This window comes from Orbicella franksi, chromosome 1 (genome assembly GCF_964199315.1).
Source record: "Orbicella franksi chromosome 1, jaOrbFran1.1, whole genome shotgun sequence".
NCBI lineage: Eukaryota > Metazoa > Cnidaria > Anthozoa > Scleractinia > Merulinidae > Orbicella > Orbicella franksi.
In genome coordinates this window covers 41,922,149-41,941,742 of record NC_138145.1, presented here as the reverse complement: position 1 = coordinate 41,941,742, position 19,594 = coordinate 41,922,149, and the positions used below count along the sequence as shown (strand labels likewise).

At 38.0% G+C, this 19,594-nt stretch overlaps 1 protein-coding gene and 1 long non-coding RNA gene across 2 annotated transcripts in view; one reads left to right on the top strand and one right to left on the bottom strand.

Annotated features, from left to right (window-relative positions):
- The window catches only part of LOC145482393 (uncharacterized), a 145,719-nt gene that overhangs the window by 41,473 nt on the left and 84,652 nt on the right, over nucleotides 1-19,594 (bottom strand). The window lies entirely within an intron of this gene.
- LOC145464546 (mitogen-activated protein kinase kinase kinase 3-like) overlaps nucleotides 13,833-19,594 on the top strand; it is a 31,965-nt gene continuing 26,203 nt past the window's right edge. The window contains exons 1-4 of the mRNA XM_081448478.1: nucleotides 13,833-14,020; nucleotides 14,378-14,501; nucleotides 15,917-15,988; nucleotides 17,260-17,385. Coding sequence (XP_081304604.1) covers nucleotides 13,833-14,020; nucleotides 14,378-14,501; nucleotides 15,917-15,988; nucleotides 17,260-17,385 — 510 coding nt within the window. The remainder of the gene's footprint in view (nucleotides 14,021-14,377; nucleotides 14,502-15,916; nucleotides 15,989-17,259; nucleotides 17,386-19,594) is intronic.

Genomic DNA, 19,594 nt, shown 5'->3' with positions numbered 1-19,594 from the left:
TTCTTAAAATGTCTCCACATTTTTTAGACATGTCTGCCGGTATTACACCGTTATACAATTAATATTTCCTATCACAGCCTCAAGTAGTCTACGGTAACAGTATTATTACATTTTGAATTGATTCCTGAAGTGTGAAAAATTTTATTTGATTTCTTCCTCAGTTAGAAGAAACACAAATTATTTGGTTGGTGTTAAAATTAAAATTATTGTAGTTTGACATACTGATTTATAAGAAAACAATATCAAGGAAAAGGTTGTTGTTATTCATCGTGGTAGATGCAATAATAAAGTGTATTATCGTTTGTCACGCGATGTAGTCACTTTAGATGTAGATCGCGACGTTTTGACTGCTTACTGCTAGTCTTCTTCAGGTGATAAGGTCGACTGATTGCACGGTATCATTTATATCACAAAGGTCGGCTGGGATTGGTGCATTTCGATCCTCCTATTGTTCCATTGTTCCAACGATTAGCTGCTCCCTCAGTGGTCCGTTCTTGTACCATTGTCCTGTTGTTGTGTTTTTTGATTGTGGGCATCCATGCTTCAGGAATTTCAATTCCACTATCCCTGTCATCATAAAAGATAGAGTATCCAAAATGCTGATGAGTTTATGGATATTTTTTAGATACTTTTGGCACTACGGTCCATGAAGCATCTCTCATCGTGGCTCCAAGTGGGTCAACTTTGATGCAACATCAACCAACAGCGCCTTTTGTCAAGGCAAACACTGCAATTCTAGGTCCTCACCTCGGTAACACCCCTGTTCCTCCTGTGAAGTCACAACCCACAGTAGATGGAAGTGCCAGTGGGTCTGCTGTGCAAGTCGCAACCACAAGTGGAATGCATAAACAACAAGAGGTAAATCGTATTGCTTATTTTGCCCTAGCTGCTACATTTTGTATTTTTAAATCTTTCTTAGTTTGGCGTTTGGAAAAGTGGTTAAACACACTGGTGTTTTTAATATGTTACCAGCAGTGAATACCCAATGTGACTCGAACCACCAAAATCCCTCAATGGTGCTTCATTACCAGATGCTGCTCATCCATCTACTCGATTGAGGCAGCATCTAACTTGTCTAACTTCGTAAGGAAAATTAATGTCAAAAATTAATTTCAACCCAATGGTAAAATTCATTTTAATCGTAATAAAGGATCTACTAAATTTTTGTCATTGTTAAAAGTAATTTAATGTTGACTCACAGAAGTCCTACAAATTACTCGCATATTAAACTGATATAAGGTGGAAACCAGACCTGCACACTTTTCAGACTTACCTTTAGTCATTACAGTGCAGTGCTGTAAATAGCATTGAAGAATGCATTGAAATAACAAGATTTATAAAACTGATAGTTTAAAATGACCTCAATATGAGCATTATCAATATTATAACAAATTGTTGCTGTTAATACAGTCAATACCACAATTTGAGATTGTGAGCTTTATCAGGTTTAAATTCCAGTTTTGTAACTTACTTCAGTGGAGCGGCATTACAAACTAAAAACTAAAAAACTTTATATCACAACTTAAAAGCTATTTATGTTTTCTTCCCTTGTTTCCAAAATTATAACTATGAAGCTGTACGTATGTCAATTTTTTAGGTCAACAGTCGAGCTTTGTTTGCTAGAGTGCTGCAATAAATCGAAACCAGACAAGTCGTTGTTGGTATAAATTTTGGCCATAGGCTGATTTATTGATTAAAACTAATATGAAATACATTAACAAATTACATTGTATTATTTGTAAAGTTCTTGCAAAGGTGAGGGCATGAGAAAAAAGGCTACGAGCTTCCAGAATGGAGGCCCGCCCCACTTGAAGGCTTTTGACCGGAAAAGAGACCGGTGTTTAAGTGTTAAACTTATGAATGGCCACAGCACCTGCGTGTGGTCCAGAATTAAGAATAGCCTACGTGAGTTAAAAGACTGGGTACACAAATATACTTTAAAAATGCATTAGATTTCTATCGGCCCAACTGGCGAATCTGTAAGTCTGAAAAACCTTTGGCAGCAGCCCAAGTTGCTACACCTATTCGGAAACTGTGTAATTTGTACAAAGTTGTACAGAGTTGTTCCACAAAAAAGGATCTAGGTTTTAATTCCAGTTTTGTAACTTACTTCAGTGGAGCAGCATTACAAACTAAAAACTAAAAAGCTTTATATCACAACTTAAGAACTATTTTAAAAAAGACGAAGTATAAAACGAGGTAAAAGCTTCCAAAAAAGCTAAGAATGCAAATGTAAAAACACTAGTGAAGCAAAAAAAGTGTTATGATTACGCTGAAAAGAAGACAGGTACACTGCAAGTCTCAAATAATCTGGTAGGCCGTTCCCAAGTACACTCGGTGCAGAAACAGCGAAAAGATCTTTGTGGTAAAGAGCATTAACATTGGCTAACACATCCTTTTTTTCGTAGCCACATCAACATCAGAAGTCACTCAGGTGTCCAACTGGTGTGAAAAGAAAAGTCGACGGAAGTTACTTGACACGGGGTAGGAACAATAGCAAGGCTATTTGTACCTTAATAAACTTGAATTGGGTTTCAAGTGAGCTGGACTGGCTGTCAGCTTCTTCAGTTGGCAATGAAACACTACAATTGTGTAGGACATGAGTCGGTGAATGATTTATGATTTATGATTTAAACGATCTGGATAACTATTATCTACTTCGTCTCGTGCCTTTCCCCCAAAATATGCCCAATCCTGAGGTCCTATGCATTATATAGAGGGTAATACATGGACACGTATAGATAAGGAATATCTCTTTTCGTGTTCAACTCGATATCTCACTCATTCGCTGCACTGACACTCATGAGGTAAAAACTTGAACACAAGAAGAGAAATTCCATATCTACAAGCAACCATGTATCATTTTGTATATTATATAAACATACTCATCTGATAATGACATTTTTAACGATTTTCTGAAGATTTCCTACAACTAAAGGAAGATCTCTAAAGATCCTCCAAAAATTTTCCGAAGGCCAAATGGATGTTTCCAAAATTTCCAAAGACTACTGAAGATTACTGATGATTTCCAAAGATTATCAAAGATTGCCGAAGACTTTTGAGGAAGATCCGAAGATGTTTCAATCATACACCAACAAATTTAAGTGCAGCATAAGGGTCATTGAAATATGATAGCAGTGAAGTCACCAATATCTATCTATCTAGTGAAGATATGGAAAATACGCTACTCAAGTCCCCAAGTGTGGTTTCGTATGAATTTTACGAGTGGTTTATTTTCCAGTAAAACACTCGTGTTTTTCAGGAGCCCTTGGGCTCCTGTGTTGATATAATAATATCCAATAATGCATCATGATCATGAGAGGTTTCAGGCTTAATTAGTATAATAAATATTATCACCACAGTTAAGTTCAAATTTTTGTGTGGGTTTAGAGGAAATTCACTCCTGCTGTTTAAGACTTTCACTTATCATCTATTTCTTTCCTGATGTAGAACTTCTGTCAGAGGATAAACTACGAATGCAGTTGCCTCAGAATAATGATGGGCGACAGAACAAACAAGTTGACATTGATCCACCAGAGAAGTTTCTAGAGGTAAGTTTCTTAGGTCGTTTATGTATCATTCTGTAAAATTTTGAAGTTAAGAAATCACAGTTAAGTTATGTATTTTGCTTTTATCGTTTGCTAAATCATTCATGATTTGACTGCATAATTCTCCCAAAGCTTTCAAACACTGTACTATTTAAATTTGTGCTCAGACCAGTACATAGTAGAACTCCATAAATCTGCCCACTGGCATGATGCAGTAATCTGGTTGTATTGATTGTATAATCTGGTTGTATTGGTTGCGTCAAAGGTGTTTTCTTAAATAAGATGACTGACTGAGCTTTTGTTCAGGTCAGAATAAAGTGGCTGTAATCACAAGGTACATGTAACTGTAAATACCTCATGGCCCTAGGGTGGGGTGCAACTGTACATCATTGATACACACTATTGTGTAATTGAAAGGCCGCGTGCAAGAACGTCCCCTAGATTTTTCGGCCATTTTTGAAAGTGCTTAAAACTAGCTGAATTTTGGCATGTGGGCTTCGTTTCACCTGAGAAACATTGCTCTGAAGTTTTTTTCGCTGGGTTGCTTTTCGTTCTCGAGAAATAACGTATGCAAAAAAGGCACACAGGTTGGAAAAACCGAGTGGTTTATTGCATACGCAATATCTCGAGAACGAAGCGAACTTTAGCGCGAAAACTACGGGACATTGCTTAACATACCTGAACGAAACTGCATGCGAAATTTGGAGCGTTTTCGACAAAGTTCACCTTTGATTAAAATACCTGACGTCCTTTTCCCGCCGAGTCCTTCAAATAAACGAAGCCGGGCCTTTGTTATGATAAACAGAGCCGATCCTTTGTTATAATAGCCAAGCCAAGCCTTTGTTATAAGTCAAAGTCTCGCCTCGGTTTATTATAACAAAGGATCGGCCCGCCGCGACCGCAAGGACTTTGATTTTACTTAGAAACCAGCAAAATGTCAATTTCACGCAGCTTACATAAGCTCAAATTTGTTGATTTCAGGTCAAAAGTGCTTAAAATGTTGACTCATGTTAACGCGCGACGGCAAGGATGTTGATTTCTCTTAGAAAGCAGCAAAATGTCAATTTTACGCAACGTAAAAGCTCAAAAATGTTGATTTTAGGTCAAAAAAGGTTTAAATGTTGATTTCATGTTAACCCGTGACGGTAGGTATGTTGATTTCACTTAGAAAACAGCAAAATGTTAATTTTACGCAGCGTATAAACTCAAAAATGTTGATTTCAGGTCTAAATAGGTAAAAATGCTGATTTCACGTTAACGCGTAACGGCAAGGATGTTGATTTCACTTAGAAAACAGCAAAATGTTAATTTCACGCAACGTATAAGCTCAAAAATGTTGATTTCAGGTCTAAATAGGTAAAAATGCTGATTTCACGTTAACGCGTGACGGCAAGGATGTTGATTTCACTTAGGAAACAGCAAAATGTTGATTTCACACTGCGTATAAGCTCAAAAATGTTGATTTCAGGTCTAAATAGGTAAAAATGCTGATTTCACGTTAACGCGTGATGGCAAGGATGTTGATTTCACTTAGAAAACAGCAAAATGTTAATTTCACGCAGCGTATAAGCTCAAAAATGTTGATTTCAGGTCTAAATAGGTAAAAATGCTGATTTCACGTTAACGCGTGACAGCAAGGATGTTGATTTCACTTAGAAAACAGCAAAATGTTAATTTCACGCAACTTATAAGCTAAAAATTGTTAATTTCAGGTCTAAACAGGTAAAAATGTTGATTTCACGTAACGCGGGACGGAAGGGATGTTGATTTCCCTTAGAAAACAGCAAAATGTTAATTTCACGCAACGTATAAGCTCAAAAATGTTGATTTCAGGTTTAAATAGGTAAAATATGGCGGCCGGAAAATAGTGTTAACATCTGGAACTTACTTTGGTTATCTGGGACAATGATTATCTGCACTGAACAAATAAACATCAAATAAGCACTTTTCTAAATAAAGCAACGTCTTAAATGGCTAAAAATCACGAGATAAATACATATTTTTAGACAAACGCGATCGTAGCTTTATGTCACGCACCGCCTAACAGATTAACAAATTAACCCGTCTGCGCAACGTACGGGTCTCCATACATCTGCATGTCCGCTGATCCCAGAAGTTCAAAACACTACAAATCATGCCGATATGAAATAAAATCAACGCAACCTGGATCACAGATCTATGTTACAATCGATCGCTACTTGTTGGCCATTATTACCTTTAAATGAAAAAAGCCGAAACAATCTAGTTACCAGTTCGAGAAACGCGAGCAGAACGTGATCGCAATGCATGCCGGGAAGGCTCTTTACACCTCGTGCGCGGGAAAACATGGCGGTTGATGCAAGAGAAATTTTATCACCCTAAAACCAGTTCTCGCTTTCCAAACTTTGACACTAGCAACGCTTGGCAAATGGGCCACAACTCATGAGAGGGTATTTTCCTTGGGCAAGAACTGCTCTTGGACTTTGCTGCCTGGCTCAATCTGACTTCGAACGCCGATAACACCATTACGGTATATCAGCTACCTTCGAAGTTTCAGAACACATTTTGATTCTTTAAAACGTGCTGATGACTTACGGGTTTATCGAGGCTTTATGATGCCTCTCAACCACCAGGCAGGCACACAAGGTACTTTAACACTATGCTTAAGATACTAGTTGACAGAGTTCTAATGCGGCACATCTCTTTTTCGTTCCATGGTATTTCGTTTGCCGCTCGATCGATTCACGTGTTGTGTTTACGTCACAATAACCGATGTAAACAATCTGTTCCCAGATTTCCGCTCTATATACTATTTTCCTTTGACTTTAAGACAGCTAAGATTCAGTGGAATACACTATAAACAGTCTGCCTGTTTGCTGTTCAACAAAATAATAAGGTTTCTTTTGTTTTTTGTTCAACAAAAGATCTCCAAAAGATGCCGCTTGGAAAACTGAGCTTTTTGCATACGTTATTTCTCGAGAACGAAGAGCGCCCCAGCCAAAAAAAATCCAGAGCAATGTTTCTGAGGTACAACCAAGCCTACATGCCAAAATTCAGCTATTTTTGAACACTTTCAAAATGGCCAAAAAATCTAGGGGACGTTCTTGCACGCGGCCTTTCAATTGTTTTTGTTGCGAAGGAAAGGCAGTAGAAGGAGGGGAGGGGAGGGAAGGAGGGGCTTTGAAGATAGGGAGGGGGCTTAAAAATTCCTTACTCTAAATGAATGTGGCAGGGGGGGGCATACATACTAAACAGACTAAGCATTGTGCACTGTAATGCTATTGAAAACACAGTCTATTTTAACCTGTTTCTTGACCAGGGTGGAGGACATTTTGATCTGAAGTTTCATTTAGGACTGCCTGACGGAGTGAGGTCTGGCTTGGCTAGATTTGGAAACTCAAAACCGGTTGAGCTGAGCCGGTTTGGAAATAAAAACATTTTTTTTGGATTGAATATTCCACCTGCGCGTGAGTTATCAAAGTGTTATCAATTATTCTGTAGTTTGATTTAGGTTATATGAATAAAACAAAATTTGAACCTACATATAGGTACTTGGAAATAACCCGTTGAGTAAGTGGTTATACCAGGCTGTTGAAGGATTGGAAATTTGCATTCTGAATGTTGCTTCTGTACAGTAAAGTGTCTTACATACACAGTGAACTCTCATTTTAAAGTTCACAATCATTTCTAAAGCCATGGTACAAAGCCAACAAGAAATAATTGCTTGTTTTATATCCAATCATTGACATAATTCACTATAACAAGACCAGATACAATTTGATAGTACAGTCGAACCTTCCGTAAGTGCTGACGGGAGGTGTTCGCTTATGAGGGTTAAGACAATATTGGGTCAAAATTTTGCCTCATTAGAATATGGTCACTGCAGAAACTTACCCCAAGCACCAATGCCAATGCAATGTTTAATTCATATGGAGAGACAATTTTGAGAAAAAAATCCGTTCTCCCATTGAAATATTTATGTATCTTATACAACTCAGAAATATGATAATGTTACAAAACCTTATTCAATTTCTGCTCTATTATCTGTAAAGTGGCTGCTTAGGGGAGGTTAAAAACAAAAGAAAATTTCAAACTTTTAGCTCTAAAAGTGGACGCGATCACCTACAAGAAGTGGTTGCTTACAAGAGATTCCAAATAATTGTAGTGATTTGACTTGGAAACTTTTGGTATTTTGGAAAACTGGTCACTGAGGAGAGGTGGTTGCTTAAAGAGGTGGTTGCAACCAGAGGTTCGACTATAGCTGTAGAACCATGAATTTCAGTCCCTGTTACCTAGAGATAGTAAGCGATTAATGATCTTACAGTATAATAACACATTTATAAATCTAACTTGCTATCAGCTGAGAAGAAGCCAGGAGTTGTCTCCGTCATAGTCACCACAGAAGAGGGAAATTACCTGGGGGAAACCTCATTTACGTATGTGGATCCACAGGAAAAAGAGGAAGAAAAGTGGGAGATCTTAATGTCTGATCCCGATAAAATGGGGAAGTTTTTTAAAATGTTTGGTAAAAAGGTGCAAAAACAGGGGAAAAAGAAAGACACAAAGAGCATTCTTCTTTCTGGTGAGTTTAATTGTCTTACTGTTCAATGCTGAGAACCAGTCATAAATTTACATGGGATGTCTGTAGCAGACCACAAGGAAATTTCGGCTGAATTTCTTTTTTTTCATTGTTGTGAAAATTAAAATTATTTTTGTAAAGTTTCCCGTATCCCATGGGACCGTACAATCTTTGTGTTTGTTTCACGTGAATGCATTTTACTCTGCGAACTTGTAATCACATGCTACAATCTTAGACAGTATAAAAGGAACAATAAACCCCCATCCCCCACAAGGCAGTGGTGAAGGTGCAAAAATGTGCCATTTTGGCATCATTGAAATTGGGGGGAGGGGTTGTCCAAATGTTCCATTTATTTTGTCGCAGATTGTATATAAGGTTTCAACGTGACAAGACAAAGGCAGCCAGTAATTAGAAACTAATTTGTCAACGCATTTATCGGCAATACAAGGAAGTGGTCTCTGTCACGGTCACGCACTTCAGAGCTTAATGGTAGTGCTGATAAGCTATGTTTAGGTACTACAATTATTTTAGTAATAATGGAAAAAAAAATCGTTACTCTAACCCCAACTTTCTAGAACAGTACTCAGAATAATAACGAAACATATTAGTGCTCAGAAAGCTTAGTGCAAATATGCCATCGAGAAAAAGAATACCAGACGAAGCCTGAGCTTCAATAGAAATTCTAAAAAAGAACTTCAAACCTCACATGAAGGTAATTACCTTGAAATTGTTCTACTCTGAAACTTTTTTTGAGACTTGGCATAGGTAACATTCATGATACGAACATTAAAAAAATGCAATAAAAAATGGGATCTCCGTGCTTGTTTACGCGTCAGCAAGCTCTTAAAATGGGGTATTTTTACTGGTTGTGCATTAAAAATTTGAATCACCTTCATACAGAATTAAGTCTTGGTTACTTGAAAGACACAAAATTTTACCTTGAAAGTAAAGTATCTTTTATTCACATAAGCGGTATTGCTTCATTTTAGCCATTTTTGATTGCCTGGTTGTGGGTATATTGCACTTTTTCGGACAATTCTGTGGTTAGCTTGAAGTCCTTGCCTTGGCCAAAATATACCCAGAACAGAACTATTTTCCAAAAAAAAAAATCATGTTCTACTATCAAACTTTTTTTCTCCTTCAAATATGTTCTTTATTAAACTGTTCTTAGCAAATACCTGAAAAAAAAAATCGGGGGTCACCATGCTCATTTAAGAGAAAAGGAGCATTTATTTCGCTATTGAGCTTAGTTTGAGGGAAATCTCTTACGTTTTGTATGCGCACGCTGTCATGTGCGCGCGCTAATGACGTGAAAATCATGCACAGCAGGGATGCGCAATGCAGTAGTAAGGGATCACCTTAAAGACTGAGAAATAATAAAGCTACCGTTCTCTACAGGCACTTGTACTATGTTAAAACAATGCTTGCATGTTTTAGTGACAGTTTGCAACATATTTCCTACGATGTAAGGTTGGTTTTTGGACAGTTTAAAACGGTTTTTCACAATTTTGGGGATCAAGGAAATATAAACTGAACTATGCCTTTTATTTTACTGCCCTGCTACAAAACCGCGCTAAACCGTAAAAAATTGTCAATAAAAACCTGTAAATTGTTGCATTTTATTTCAACGCAGATAAAAATCATGTAAGACTCTTTTTCTATAAAGAAAACTATTGTACAGAAAGAAAGTACTTCAATAAACAAATATCCAATAACTGAAAAAAGTTAAGCCCTTAAAAATAAAGGACTGAAAGCTTCAAGCTTAAGTGGCGCAGTGGAGTAGTGCGTGAGTTGCGGATGAAGGTGGCTTGCATGAATTCTCTCGAGTTCGAGGCCGTTCTCCTCTTCTGCTATTTTTCTTTCTTTTTTTCCCCCTTTCTGCGGGTAAGTTGAAAAGTTTTTTTGTCATTGTAAAATCTGCTGGGAAAGAATGCCAGTGCACTGCCATTCACTCTGTCTCCCTCTCATCAATAAACCCTCTCTCTACGTACACCTTATCATGCATGGTATCACCACCTCATCAATGGTGCCACAAAAAATCAATGTGTCAATCGATAAAGTACTTTTAAAAGTACCGCAATTCAAAATTATATTCTGAAAAACTAAGAAAGCAAGCTTAATCAGAGATGTACAATGTTTAATGTTTTTATTTCTGGCATGTGCAATACCAACAACAAAAAAATATTCAGCTTGGTAAAAGAACTAACTTCCCTTTTGGCCAACACTTTAACATGCACTTATGTGTACTCAATTTTCATAATATATAGATTTAGGCCAGCCTAAAAGCGTAGCTTCCAGGCTGGGTTTTTCAGAGCCCGATTAAGCTAACCCAGGAAAAGGTAGAATTTTGATTTGAGTTTTGTAACTTTGTGGTGAGGTTTTCTGTATATTGTTTGGCCTTCTGCTTTGAGTTTTAATAATCACCATATTGTCCATATACACAAAACAAAGCAGCAAAAAACATTTGTATAGAAGAGAAAGTTATAATTCGGATAACTTTAAATCCTGGATTAGCATTAACCAGCTTCCAAACAATCCTTCCCTGCTTTCAACAAGTTAACCTGACACGAGCCCGCGATCCAGTCAAGAACCAGCACTTGGTCAGCGGTCAACTTCAAAAATACACATGAACTTGATGATTTGTAAACTTGAGCCTGCGATATGGTCATGTGGTACTGATCAGCGGATACCTTGTTTTGACAGGTGTCAATTGATCATAATTACATGGATGTCCAATATCAAAAAAATACACAGTAAACCAAGGCTACATGTCTCTGTCAACCTATTATTTGGAGTATGGCCGCCATGTTGCGTGACGCTGTAGTCGTGCTTACGCGTCCACGAGCAATACCGCTAGCCATGATAACAATGAGATAATCAACTCATGGGTTTCCTTCTCTTTCCTATATTAGTATGGGGCTCCACTTGGTGGCCCTTCAGGCTGCTGGAGCTTGGCTATCAATAAAGGACAAGACACATGTACACCAAAAAAAATGAACCATGTGATTTTATTTCAATTCAGCTTGAAACACGCACAGAGCTCATTAGATTTTTTTTCGGCTTGTTCTCTTGGTTATCGAATGTGCGACAACAGCTCAGATGTGATCTGCATAGCCCATATAGCTTCTTGTAACGCCAGTGTGGACCTCAGACAATCTTGGACAGAATAAAAAGGAACAAATAACTCCCACCCCTGCCCAAAGCAATTTTGAAGGTGTGAAGGGGCAAAAAAACGTGCCATTTTGGTATCGTTGAAATTGGTGGGGAGGGAGGGGTGGTCCAAATGTTCCATTTATTTTGTCCAAGATTTTAGGTCAGGATGAAATACTGAAGTGATCTGATTGATTTGTTGGACTTATTTGTTCTGGTTCTGTGTATTGAACAGCATAAAGTTTGCGTCAAACCAGTGTGTTCACCGATTGAACCAACAATTAAGGTTACTAATGGCAAAGTCCAGTGCATTCACCTGTCAGCTGGTCGAACGAGGGGTTGGCTTGCCCAGCGTGCTGTAGCCAAACACTTTGTCTATAAACACAATATTTCAAGCAATATTCACATATTACAATACTAATTTTTCACTGACTGCAATGTGTGGTATTTCAATGAAAGTTTCTATCAGAGTACACAAGGGTATGAAAACTGAAAACAAAAACTTGTTACTATGGTGATAAAAAATGCCAAATCCTTCCAGCTAGCTTCACTTTGACATTTGGCTGCATGGTATTGTAATAAATGTCAGCATCAAAATACTATTTGGTGTTTAGAAATGATACAGGCCCATGATCTCAAAATTAAAAGCCATTTGCCAGTGTTGGCAAGAAACCTTCAACAAATTTGAGATGTTGCTAAGTACCTGTACAATTCATGCTCGATTAACCTATGCTAAACAATAGGCAAAATGGTCACTAAGCGCGTTCATTTACATTTTAAGAGACGTAAAAGGGCTTTCTTTACTGCTCTGAGTGTTGTGTATATTGTACTTGATGGAAATCAAGCAGCACACAAGTAACGACATTTACATTAACCACTTACCTTGTCAAGTAAAATAGTGTCTTCTGACGTTAAGTTAAGGTTGTAAATTTTCTGGTCTTTTTGTAGGAGTTTCCAGCAATAGGTCTATGCAATCACAGGAAATGCTTCAAGCTTTTGTTGATGTAGCAGCACAAATCGAAGAAAAACAATATATATTGGAACTCCCCAGTTTGTCAGCTGAAAGGATCATATTTGAAACGTACATAGCTCAGTTACTAGAAGACACCACAGATGGCAGTTGCCATGGAGACAAAATAAACAAAAGGTATATGAAAGTACTACCTGTGTGCCTGGGCTGTGTGCTAGAGAATGGTATAAGTCAAGAATGTTGTCATTAGGAAAACAAAATTACCGAGAGCAATTCTGAAAATTTTACCAATGACCATGCGGGCAGTGCAATCAGTAACATATCATATAGCTCCTCATAACCTATTGTTTCACTGTATTGATTAAGACAAAAACTTTCCTGATATTATTGCCTTTCTTGAAATTTTGTGCGGTCAATTTACACTGTAGCCACTTCAGGGTTTAATGGCAGACCAAAAATTACCTTTATGCTTTGAAGAGTTGTGTGAGATGTGCTTTACATTGGGTGTCGGAGCTAAAATGTTGTAAAACGTTGTAAAACATCAAGTTCTTAAAGGGTCTTGTATCTGATAAACCTAAGACTTCTGAAGAAAAGCTAGTTTTTTTTTTTTTTAAATAGTGTCCCATGAAAACCAAGAATACATCACATTCATCTGACACCACGTTATTCGATACCACACAAACATTACTGTCCAACATGCAAATATACTATACACACAGAAGCGAGAAAACTAATGGAGATGGCACAAATATGAAAATAAGAGCTGATACTCTGTTTGAGTAAAAACATAATTAAATGTAATAATTATGTTTCTTCACTCTAATGAAAGCCACTTTCCTTTCGGCATCAACTTTTTTATTAGACATCATGGAAAGAAGGTTGAGCCTTTATTACGTGTCTGTGGTATTGCCCATTGCACGTGGCTGAGCTTTGACAGGAAATACGAGGGTAAATTTATAGTCGTGTCACCTGACTAATGAGGAGCTTTGGAGACAAGCAGGCAGCAACCGGTAGAACAGGAGATAAGACAAAGAGTTGAGGTTGGATTGGCCACATGGTGAGGAGACCAGACAGATACCTAGCCAAGAGGGCAATAGAGTGGAACCCACAGGGTCTGCGTTACTGACAGCTAAGACCAAGTTTAGAGTCTTTGGGTCAAATGTGAGGGCTGTGCTTCTGTATGGTTTTGAAACTTTGTGGCTGACCAAGGGATTGAAGCAGATGTTGCAAGCATTCATCAATAAGAGCCTGAGGAACATCCTGAGGATTTGGTGGCCTAGATGAATACATAATGAGGAGCTTTGGAGACCAGCAGGCAGCGACCAGTAGAGCAGGAGATAAGGCAAAGAGTTGGGGTTGGATTGGCCACATGCTGAGGAGACCAGATGGATACATAGCCAAGAGGGCAATAGAGTGGAACCCACAGGGTCTGTGTTACTGACAACTAAGACCAAGTTGAGAGTCTTTGGGTCAAATATGAGGGCTGTGCTCCTGTATGGTTTTGAAACTTTGCGGCTGACCAAGGGATTGAAGCAGAAGTTGGAAGCATTCATCAATAAGAGCCTGAGGAACATCCTGAGGATTTGGTGGCCTAGACGAATACACAATGAGGAGCTTTGGAGACAAGCAGGCAGCGACCAGTAGAGCAGGAAATAAGACAAAGAGTTGGGGTTGGATTGGCCACACGCTGAGGAGACCAGATGGATGCATAGCCAAGAGGGCCGCAGAATGGAACCAGGGGAAGTGCAAGAGAGGCAGACCCCATCACACCTGGAGGCGCAAAAGAATGGCAGAGTTGGAGGAGAGACAACTCACGTGGCAGGAAGTGAAGTGCACTGCTCAAAATAGGGTCAGATGGCAGTCACTAGTGGATTGCTTATGTTCCATCCGGAAGAAAGAGGATCAATTGAGTGATTGAGTGTAACACAGGCATGGAAGCTCTTCTAGTCACCTGCAAATGAATTCAGACTACCATGAGATAATACACCTGTAGATTGTTAGTGTTGCTTGATTACAACAAACCACCTTCAAATTATCTCCAATTCCTAAACTGCATATGTGTTTACATGCTTCATGCTTACATTTTTGATATATGAGTCTTTATTCCTGTTAAAGTTACAGATGTTTTAGAATTTTTTTATTACCTTTTAGATTCATACAGGAGGATGACACAGGCCCAATGGAGGCAAAGGAAATGAAACAGTCAGAATTGTCCAAATCAATGAAAGTGGATAAAGCAGAACCACGTAAGGATCTAATTGGAGATATTTTTATTGTTAGTACTGAATTTTTTAAAGTTTACCCCTTAATTTTAAAATTTACCCAACCTTAAAACACATTAGTATCCCGCTTAAAATACCCAGCTGGTTAGAACGAGTGCAGTAATAAACAAGCAAACTAAATTGCTTATGCAAAGTGATTTAGTTTCATTGTAACGTCTCTGCTGTTTTTTCTTCAGTGAGTTTAACCTGTTCAGTTTCCTTTTCATGGCCAGGTGAATCCCCCTGCAGTTGGATTCTAGGAGAACGTCTAGGAAAAGGAGCTTTTTGCACGGTAATTTTGACCTTTTCTGTGCACTAGTTCATGGCCATTACTAACCGAGTTTGAGGTCTGTACTGTACATGTAAGTTACAGATCAAGATTTTTCTCTTTTGATTTATGGCCCAAGTGCAAAGCATGCCAGCCATAAATCGAAGGAGAAAAAATGGGGAATCTATAACTCACAGTGCAAAACAAGAAGAAGAATTTAGAATTTTGATAACTAATATCTTGTGTGGGCAGAATGGCTGTTTACAGTCAGGCTCGGTCAAGCATTCTTCCATTTTTCCATTCTTCATTATTGGAATTTGATTTCATTCTCCTTTTCAATGCCTCCACTCTAAGGGCCTATTTATATGAAGCAAAATAACATCCCTCCCTTTCCCCTCCTCTGAGCCATCTTATACCAATGTGCCAAGCATCCATATGAAAAACATTGTCCCTTCTGACCAAGCCAAAGATTGACTGTCCTGGTTTCAGGCATACTCTAGATGTCCTGACTTGTCCTTTACACAGAAAAAGGTTGACCAGCCCCTCTACCCTATAGTGACCCTATCTTTAACATGGGTCAGGAGGGTAATTGCCACAGGTCAGGAAATTGTCAGGGAAAAAAAAATTATTCAAGGTCAGGGAAAACTCAGGTAATTCGATTTTGAACCAGGAAAAATTGACATTTTGATGGAAAGTGAGGGAAAATTGAAAAATTAACAGGACTGATTTAATAGCATTGAAGCTAGGCTGGAGGAAATATTTGGGTCCACTTTGATCTCAACGATATTTTTCCTGAATGAAGAAGGAAAAATTTTTGAAAACCTCTCTTACAGCATGGCTGTAAGTTCACTCTAGAAGCCACTAGTAGATCTGACATTTTGTAATTTTTTGGTCAGGGAAATGCTATATTTATCAGGGAAAAGTGAGGGGAAAGTCAGGGAATTTTGAAAAGTGATGTCTGTGGCAACCATGTAAGTGATGAGACCACCTAGGGAGCATGATCATTTTACCAGTATAAATGTGGAACTCCATCCTGAAGTCAAGGTTCGAGGCAAATTCAAAGGATGTAAGTTTTGGTTCGAACTAGCAGGAGGTTCAAGAAATCCGTATTCCTCTGTATGCATATTATTTGTTTAAGTTGATTATCACGATGTTTTGCAGGTGCACAAATGTTTTCCATCAGATAGTGGTGCCAAAACTCCCTGGGCAGTGAAAATGGTGAAAGTGGAAATGGTTAGTATTGCAGTTTATTATATGGCTGTGTCTCACAAGGACTGGGAACTACCGAATTCACGAATTTGATTGGCTGAAATCGATATAGACTGCGGTCTATATTTTCCCATCTAGACTGACATCTAGACCGGTTTCATTTTGCGTTGAAAAAGTAGCAAACTAAAATACAAAAATGTTCACCATTTTCTTTCATTTTCTTCTCAATCATTTATGGAAGTGCCAAAAAGCCTGATGACAAAAAAAAAAGTAGAGAAGAAAAGTAGAGAAGACGAGCAAATTTCGGCCGGTTTAAGTTAAGCTCATCGCCGTTCCCAAGCAAAATGTCAGCTAGTACAAACCAGTTACATTAAATGATTAAAGTTTTCTTCTTTGCCATATAATAAACATCTTATTAACCGAGCTAAGTTGGTCTGTATGGGAGAATCTTGACCTCGGTCGTGTGTACAGACCTCACTGCATTCGGTCTGTGCTCACGACCTCGGTCAAGATTCTCCCATACAGACCTTCTGCTCGGTTAATAAGAGCTAAATACGTCCTGAAATAATGTTTCTTATTGTCCAGTTTTTTACCTTTATTTTCAAATTCTCATTCTCTAAGAATAGGAGTGTTCGATATATCAATATTCTAACATGGCTCCAAGGCTTTCAGGACAAACTTCTATTAATATTTGGTGGTGATTTCTTAGTATCCTTCTGGGAATTCAGGGACAAAAGAAACTTTAAAAAATTTCCAATTTTGTCCTGAAAGCCTCGGAGCCAAGTCAGAATATTGATATATCAAACGTGGCAATTATGCTTTCATCTGCACTTAAATGTTTTGTCTTTTTCACATTTGCTGTCGGCCTGTTCCTTAATTAAAGTTGGGGATCACCTGAATTTATACTACAATTTTTAATGTTTCGGTGCTCAGAATATGTTTTCCTTTACTGTTATGTAAATCAAATTTTGGTTTCCATCGTGACACAAGTAAACATTTTTGTCTTCACAATGAGTCATTCTCTCATATTATCTCTTTTAGTAGAGCGTCCCTTGCCGGTCAACCATAGATATAATATGCAACTTTTTCAGGAAGGTTTTCCTGTGGGCTAAGAGTATAGGAAGATGTGTTTAAGTGTTAGATGTTCGAAATTGATTTCTCTCCCACTTTTCGGTTGGAAATAGCCATAAGTCAGAAAAGGAAATCAGATAAGGTGTGTTTCTGGAAGGAAAATCGGTTTACTAGTTAGCATGCAACATTATTTAACAATCATATATCTTTTTCAACCCTCTCAGGGAGACTCATTGCTCAGAAATGAAATAAGTCTTTTGAGGAACCTAAGACATGAGAGAATTGTATCGTATTATGGAAGGGAAGAGAGAGACGGCTATCTTCATTTATTTATGGAGTTCATGGCTGGGGTAGGAGCTTTTTTTAGATACATAACTAAAAAGTGACTATTATTCATTATCACAGCGTTGGCTTCAGAATGGAGCACAGCAGCTGTTTAGGGGTCGACAACCATTTGTGCCCAATACAGCTCGCTTTTCTATACACTAGAGGTCAAATTGCTCATAACAGACTGCACTAGCATTTTTGAGGGAGGGCTTGATAAGTAGCATTCACTATACATGTCAATAAGACTACATGTTTTGGTAGTATTGCAGACAGCAAAATTAGTTATGGGCACAAAACAGTTTCCCTTTTCAAAAGTCGACTGTTACACAAATGTCCTGGTAATCCCAAAAAATTAATCCTACCAAAGAAAAATCCCCCGAACGTAAAAATAAATTCAGTGGAAATTATTATGTTATAAGTTAGCTCGGTGTGAAGCTGCGTTGATTATTCTCACTGAACATTGCAGATAATTGCTCCATCAGATAAATATACAACTGGTCCTTGTAACTGACATTAGCAAGGCTTTTCATTCTCTACATGTATGTCTGCTAAGTTAGCAAGTAATGGTTTCATCAATAAAGCTGTAGATCTAATGTAGTTTTACTTCAGTCATCGCTTCGACAAAGTTAAGCAAACTAAGGCCAACTATCGGTTCACGGCAAGATGTCCAGTGGGGCTGTCTGTCTTTGGATCTCTCGTTTGAAACATAATTATTCAAGAATGATCTAGCTTTGAAGCCCACAGAATTAAATCAACTAATTGCCTTGAAATACAAGGGTTCATCGTCTTCGTGAAGTCTCCTTTTTAACGAAAGATAGCATAGCTGGAGTGAGTTATTGCAGAATCAGATTATACAAATGAGCAGTCGGTCACTTGATCGGTCTATCGTCATCCGTAAACTTTTAGTGGTAATTTCGCTGACCAAAGTATTCTTTAAGAGGAGCGACATTTACTCTACCATTGTGAATAAAATGGCTGCCAAAGCGATGACCTGATATTTTGCGTTTGGAGTCGCACAAGGGCTCTCAAATTAAAGACTATTTGGTATACAGAAAAGGTGGGTGTATAATTCAATCCGTTGATAGCTTTTGACAGTTTTTAACCAAAGCATTGCCAAAAATCATGTGCAAGGGTTTCAGGCTCGAAAAGAGTTTTTTCCTCGAATTATTTCAAATCTCCAAATAGATCCTTTTCACATGACGTGACTTCATCAATTTCCAAAATCCAAAATAAATAACTAGAAAAAAGTCTGTCAAAGAGAAAAAAATTCATTGAACTTTCATTATTAAGTTGTATATTCTCATCAAATTCATGAGATGATGCAACAGACCAATCACAACTACTGAAGGAATGGAAGCATAGACTAAGCACTAGAAACAAAATCTGCAGAGCAAAGAGATGAAAGAAGTTTTAAGAAAGGAAAGGAAAAGGTTACTGGTAAACGGCAGAAAGTATATTAATTAATTAAAAGTACTCTGATGGGGAAATGTTGGGATTTGTAGGGGGAATCGGTCATCACGAAATTAAAAGACTAAAAAAAGTTTGCAAGTAGTACAAACTTCATACGCCTACAAACTCCGGTTGAAATATATGGGAATGAATGAGGTATTGTTCGCTTACTTTGCTTCGATCCACACTTTTAATGCCCCAAGGGGTACCCCCCAAGAAAACTAAATGTAGCGAATACTGTTTATTGTTGTGATTGCGTGACCGTCAATATCTCTTTGTTTTGTGCGACATATCGATTAGTTGTCGGCATTACCTTTCATTCGGACACGTGTAAGTTACAAGCACATGTAGAAGAACATTGATCGAAGGATCGTCGAAGATACCATTGTAATAGGACGGGGAAAGAGGTATGTTATGTAGTTTGTCTTTTAATTTAGACCCCGAAATGTATACCACTTAATCGAAGGCAGATTTGTTACGCTTAAGGATATTTGTGTTGTTTAGATTTCTGTATATGCACGCCCCGTGTGCTCGAGTTAAGAACATTTAGATTAGCATAGATTTATAGTAATAGCTTTATTCTGCTCGTTGTATTTCAGTTTTTACGAGCTTTCAAGTCCAATAAACCAATTGAGAACGATAGATGCTTGGAGGTTCCGTTATTTATAAAACATTTTGCCGATGCGGCGCTGGTAATAAATTCAAAGATCGATTGATGTCAGCGTCCGCCCCGTTACTGTAAAAACTCTTTCGAAAGAAACTGATCGATCCATTGGATAAAGA